Source organism: Salminus brasiliensis, chromosome 4, assembly GCF_030463535.1.
Source record: "Salminus brasiliensis chromosome 4, fSalBra1.hap2, whole genome shotgun sequence".
NCBI lineage: Eukaryota > Metazoa > Chordata > Actinopteri > Characiformes > Bryconidae > Salminus > Salminus brasiliensis.
The window spans coordinates 25,070,596-25,076,948 of NC_132881.1; the positions used below are offsets into that span (position 1 = coordinate 25,070,596).

At 42.8% G+C, this 6,353-nt stretch overlaps 1 protein-coding gene across 1 annotated transcript; it reads left to right on the plus strand.

Annotated features, from left to right (window-relative positions):
* Window positions 1–815: 815 nt before the first annotated feature.
* On the plus strand, window positions 816–5,889 carry stpg4 (sperm-tail PG-rich repeat containing 4). The gene is made up of 7 exons (XM_072677185.1): window positions 816–887; window positions 1,021–1,077; window positions 1,426–1,680; window positions 1,873–1,937; window positions 2,247–2,292; window positions 4,168–4,272; window positions 5,143–5,889. Exons 1-7 carry the CDS (start codon window positions 816–818, stop codon window positions 5,251–5,253), a joined length of 711 nt encoding a protein of 236 aa, XP_072533286.1. The 3' UTR covers window positions 5,254–5,889.
* The last annotated feature ends 464 nt before the right edge of the window (window positions 5,890–6,353 follow it).

The window sequence follows — 6,353 nt, forward strand, 5'->3', positions numbered from 1 at the left end:
ATACAGTAATTTTGTAGTTAGAAATTAGAGAAATTATTTATTATTTAACATTTAAATACATGTTGCCTACAGAAACACCATGTCTGAAAGGGTTAACTGGGTTAAAAGTCATGCATATTATGACAATTCTTGCATTTGTGCAAATAATACCATTAAACGTGACATTATTTCCACATAAGAGAGCAAGCATTTAATAAATGAAAGATGAACGCTCTGTAACTTTCATTAATTTTGGACTTTTATTCTTTAAACAATTTTAGTCCCGTTGCCCACAGGTGTCTGCCCTGCTCTCACGCGAGCCACGTTATCTTCACATAATCCTGAATGTTTTTTTTATTTATTATTTTTATTTTTACCATATTCTTTATTTTTACTTCACATTTTGAATTAACATTCATTATACAGAACATTTACAGGCTATAAAGATAAATAAATCAATTAAAAAAAAAAAAAAAAACAAGGGCTGAGGGAAGGTTGCTGTGTCCAGGATGTATCTAAGTCCTCGTGCAGGGGAAGTAGCTCTGACGGCTGCTGTAGCTCTGAGCGGTTATTAGGAAGGCCTGTATAGTGTAGTATCAGGTCGGCTACCCCTCTGATAGAGCTGCACGAAGGCTTGCAGATTCTTCACACCTCAGAGGAGAAGGACGGTCTCTTCGTGAGGCCCTGAAGAGCAACACGACGCTGGATCTGACCGACCGGCCTGATTAATAGTTAAACACCCCACCGATCACCCGTCGTACCTAAGCAACGGTTCGGGGCTACAGCCGCTGGCCGTCTCTCCACACCAAGAGGCCCTCGACTGCAAACCCTGAGCCATGCCCATAGGAAGAGAAAGTGCCGCTGCAAAATTAGGAGACATTCCTCCTAACAGTAATGTCCCAGAGACGGTAGGTTTCATGTTTCTTGTTCGGAAAAATAAGAGGAGAGTATGAGGAAGGGCCGGTAGACAGAACAGGACTTGTCGACCCAGATGCCTGGACTCTGTAGGGTGGTGTTGTGCTAGCTCTTATGTTTCCTTAGAGTCGAGAGAAAGAAGACTTGGCTGACAGGAGTGGCTGGTGGAGGCAGTCTATTAAGGTTGGTGGTGTTTTTGGACGTGTTTATGCTGTTGTTCATGATGTTCATGGTGAGCTGGGCTGCTTATGCTGGGCTATACCTGATGCTCATTTGTCCAGCCAGGACGGCCATGTTCCTCCCATCATCCCTGATCTGTGGCTGGGTTTTCAGTCAGCACTCAGAGGCTGCAAATATAGACCCCCTCAAATACCGCCCAACCCTAGCTACTACCTTCTTTGTTCCTCCTTCTAATTATATTTGTTATATTTGTAATATTTGTGTACACAGACATCATTGTAAGGATTACCTTTGTCTGCTAACACATTTCTAAGCAAGCCAACGTTGTACTCTCACTGTCCTCTTTTGCAGGACACCCCTATCCCTGGTAGTTACCACATACGAGATTTCATAGAGGAGGCCAGCCTCAATCCTGTGCGTAGGACCTATGGTTTTAAGGGCACTGGCCGTAGCACGCAGGCCGCGTGTGTACGGAGCGGGGCCGTGCTCCTGCCAGGGGCGTACAAACTCACTGACTCGACTCAAGAAGCTCTCCAGCGTCAGGCATCCTACTCCTTCAAGAGCTGCCCCAGACCGGACAGCTACACACTGGGCATCAGGGATAAGGTGGGTCAGCGTTAATCTGAGTGTTTCCATCAGCGGGCAGTGTTGTGATTACTGCTGCGGCCCAATGACCTCGGACACCACGGTAGCGGACTGTGTTATCTGTGCTATTGTCACGGCAGTGTTTTATGCCTTGTTGTCATTCACCTTCAGAGAAAATAAACGCCATTAAAGGTCTGTATGTGTGTGTTCCAGGACGTAGACCTCTCTCCGTGCCACTACAATGTGACCGAGAAGCCTGTCCCCAAATTACCTTGCAAGTAGGTAGACGTTTTTGAACTCTGTGTCCTTCCCTGCTTCTTAGTTTGGGACTGTACACCATGCCCTGTAACAGCGAGATGGCTAATTGTCCTTTTTTTAGAACTGAAGTTACCTCCTTAATCTGAGCCATTTGGAGTTCAGAGCTTCCTGCAGATTCGTCATTTCCTTCCTTTCTCCTCCTCCATCCTAAACCAGTGTCGCCTTTTCACTTCCATCTCCTCTCTTCCTCCTTTTCTCCGCTCTGTCCTCATCTTTCTCCAGTTTACCCCCCTCTTCCATGACACATCTCTCCCCGTCTCCTCTTGCAGGCACGTGATGTTCCGATCGGCCGTGCAGAGGCTCAGCTTCCTCCCTGTGAGTTTTTCAATTTCTTTGAGACAGTTCATGCTGTCAGAGTGTGCATCAGTCCCTACATAGGCCCAAGAGCTAGAAAATGTACAGAAAACTCCTTGATTTGTACATCATAAATCTTGAATATTTTTATTTGTGTTCTAGTTTACATTACAAGCATTGCATTATTTTCTAATTAAACTCCATTTTTCCTTTGATTTTTGAGCATCGGTACGTTTACAACATTCATATCCATGTGTGTGCTCACATCCATATGTGTTCTCCAGTGTGAGGCAGCCATGTTGGCTGAGTATGTGTGACCGACTAGCAGCTGTTCAGGTGGTGACAGAGGGGCGAGGGTGCTAAGCTACCCATTGGGTCCCATTAAGGCGAAAGTTAGGGCATTGTGTAGTTTTAATGGTGTGGTGTTTCATGTGCTCTGTCAAAGGTTAAGTGCCAGTGTTGAATTATTATTAATATAATAATAACTCAGCAGATCAGCAGCCATTTCTTCTTCCATTTCTCTGGAAAGCACAGGATCTTTGTTCTTCCTCACTTTCGGTGCGGCACTTGAAATAACCCATGATGACTAAATGCTTAGACTATAATCCTTGTTTGGTACAAACAAAGATGTTGCAACCATTGTCCGTGTCTGCTGTGCATATTCAATGATGGATTGAGTTACAAAGCTGACATCTCAACGAACTGTTCTCTTTTCTAACGTGCTGTACCGTTCAAAAGTTTGGAAACATCTATATTAATAATTTAACTAATAATAAATAAAACCAGGTCTTTTTAAAAATGCTTTGTTAACACCACATTATTAAATTATAATAATATAATTTAATTATCTAGTCAATTATGAAGTTTGACCACCAGGTTTCAGATTCAGTTTGTTCTGCATATTAATTCCATTAGAACTTGTTTACATATTTATGTATTACTTAGTCATTTCAGTCATCTACAGTTTTACGCTTTCACAGATTCCCAAAAAGTAGAGTTGTAGATCATACAAATATCATATTAATAACATGTAAGACAAATAACGTGATGTCATTTTCACAGTGAACCCAAGCTTGACATTACAATCAGTCTCCCAGTTAAATTTTTCCAAACTGTCCAGGTCTAACATTTGTTCACCAAAAGTCATTTTTCCATTTATTTTGATTTAGACTTAATTCGTATATTCATATATTTAACCCACAATAACCAGCCATTCAGGATTCTTGCTCTCCGTTCTCTTCAAGTGCAGCTCAAACATTAACACTACAGGAGTAACGGACTGGAGGTTTCCTCTTCTGTGGTGTTAGTCCAAATGCAGGCAGCTAGAATGAGGCTCCTCCTGGGCACACTGCCTCTCTTAATGAAAGAAAAGGTCAGCGGCTCAGCAGACATTTATGCTATGAGGCAACTATCTGCACCCAGCCAGCAGAATGCGGGGCAGCAGAGTGGCCATGCCGCAGAGAGCCGTCTGGCGTGCTGCTCATTAGGTGGTGGGCAGCGGGAAGTGATTTCCCCCCATGTCCCCTTTAAAAAGCCCCTGTGAAATACACCTGAATTAACACCTCCGACGCACTTCGGCTTGCCGCAAGCCGCAAGCCAGGCCAGGGAAGATCATGTTGAAGCTGCTGGTGGAGTCGAGTAGCACGTAATAATAGCAGGCAGCCACTCCAGAGCAAGGGTAATGCAGCCCAGGCCCTGGGGGAGCTGGCTGTAAGGCTCTTCCTCTCACCTATTGCTTTCTGGAAGGAAACAAATGAATCTAGGGGGAATTGTAACATGGCTGTTATGTTTGCACTCCAGCACAGTCTTGGAACGGCTTTACCCGTAACATAGGGAAAAATTAACAAGACTTTTTGTCTTTTTTTTTTTTTTTAAATGGTCGATTGATGGATTTAGAAGGAGGGACCACCCCCTGGTCATTACACAATAAGGTCCAGCCCAGCTAATGGCATTACGTCCTGCTTCAGATCTACGGTGCCTCGCCTCCACAGCGTTCGCTCTGTGAGTTCCAGCAGAAACATAGCGCCTGCTTTTTAAAGAGGCTTTTAGCTCTATTGCCAATATTAAAATGACCTCAGTGATACTAAAGATATGACTTGATTACCATCCTTTTTTAATGTAGAATCCTAGACTATATTTTAATACAGTAAAAAGCTAGAAGAACTCTCAAAGTGATTGACAGTGGTGTAGTCTTGGCAATGACAGCAACACTATGACAGCAGATTTCCCCCCTTTTTTTCATAAGCTTGATGAAATGGGTCGGACCCTGAATCCGGTGAAATCTTCTTTATATTCAGCAGTCAGTTGTACGTTCATGCAGCACTCTCTAGCTAAAAGCATGAACAGATTAATGAAATAACTCAATAATTATTTTAATACTAGACCTAAAAATTGACCCTAGAATAGTTCTTGTGTGGATCATTTTCACCTCTTGCATGGAAATACTAGGTCGGTGTTTCTCAACCCACTCCTGAAGGTACCCTGCCCTGCACATTTTAGTGCTTTCTCTGCTCCCAACACGCCTGATTCGTCTTATCAGCTCATTAACAAGCCCTTTCAGAGTGGCAGGGAGGTGTTAAAGCAGGAAGTCCGCAACAGTGTGCAGGGCAGGGTGCCTCTTGGACCAGGGTTGGAAAAAACTGTGCTAGTTAAAAATACTAAATTGATGCCTAGACATACATTTAGCTATACATGGAGCCTGTGCTTCTACCTTTACTATATATATATATATATATATATATATATATATATATATATATATATATATATATATATATATATAAATTTTTTAAATGCTAAAATGTGATTTTTGTATTATCCAGTTATTCATCTTGTGCTAATGCACACTTTCTTTTCCCCTGGCTCTGGCAGAGGACTCCTGGACCAGGCACATATGAGCCATCTTGGCAGAGGAGCCCTTGGCTTGCTACCGAGGCCAGCGTGGGCCCCACGTATGGCCTGTACTTCCGTAATGTGTTTTAAAATCCCATTCTCACCTGTCAGTCAAAACTCCCAGCTTACCCAGCTTCATAAGCTAAACCACACCATCATCTCATACCTAGCATTTCACAAACTACTGCATGTTTACTTTCCATTCACATTAAAAAGCCAGACAGCTTTCGTTTCTCATTTTGTTTGCCTCACACATATCATATTACGCAGAAAAGCAAATGAACGCTATCTCAGACAAACCTAATTGCTGCATGCGTTCAGTTGAGCAGTGTTCCAGAAGCGTCCCCCCTTTCCTTTTGGCCCACTGTCTTTTACTTAGCATGCATAAGGGAAGGACCACAGCTCATTATCTACCTATTCCATTCTCTCTGCTCCATGTCCTGCTGTCATGCCTCGCAGCTATCTCAGCTATGCCATGCTCTGAATGCGGGCTGGCCGTCCCTATAATACCCGAGCTTTTGTGATGACTCTCACGCTTGCCTAACTCATTCAGTCGGAACAAAGAGGTCAGTGTCACACAATGAAACAGCTGTTTTCAGCACTACCCATTGCACACAAGAACAGAGAAAGAGAATATAATGTGTGTGAGAGGTCCCAAAACAGCCAACGAGGAGGTTTATACATGGTCAGTCCATAAGTGTTCAGGCAATGACACGATTTTTTAATTCAAGAGGTTTCGCACAGCTTATAGTTACTGTTTAGGTTACAGACATTTTTCACATAGTCCATAGACAGATGCAAGAAAGCTTAAACTGTACCAAAATGATGGGAAGAGAAAAGTATGGAGAAGGAAAGCAAGGGTTCATTATCCGAAGCAAACCTTGTCATCTGACAAACATGGTGGAGGCACTGTTATAGCATGGTGTCTATGGCTGCTATTGGAACTGAGTCACTGGTGTTTATTGATGATGTGACAGCTGATAGAAGTAGCAGGAAGAATTATAAAATGAACTTTACATTGAGCTTTGCAGTACACATATATACCAACCTAAAATATACTGTGAAACCAACCTAACAGTATCTTAAGGCAAAATAGTGGTTACAGTAAAGGCCTGCCAAAGCATTCAGCATTTAGGGATGTACATGGTTTCTACTTACTGCATTTATGTTAGTTTGTCCTATTCATTTTG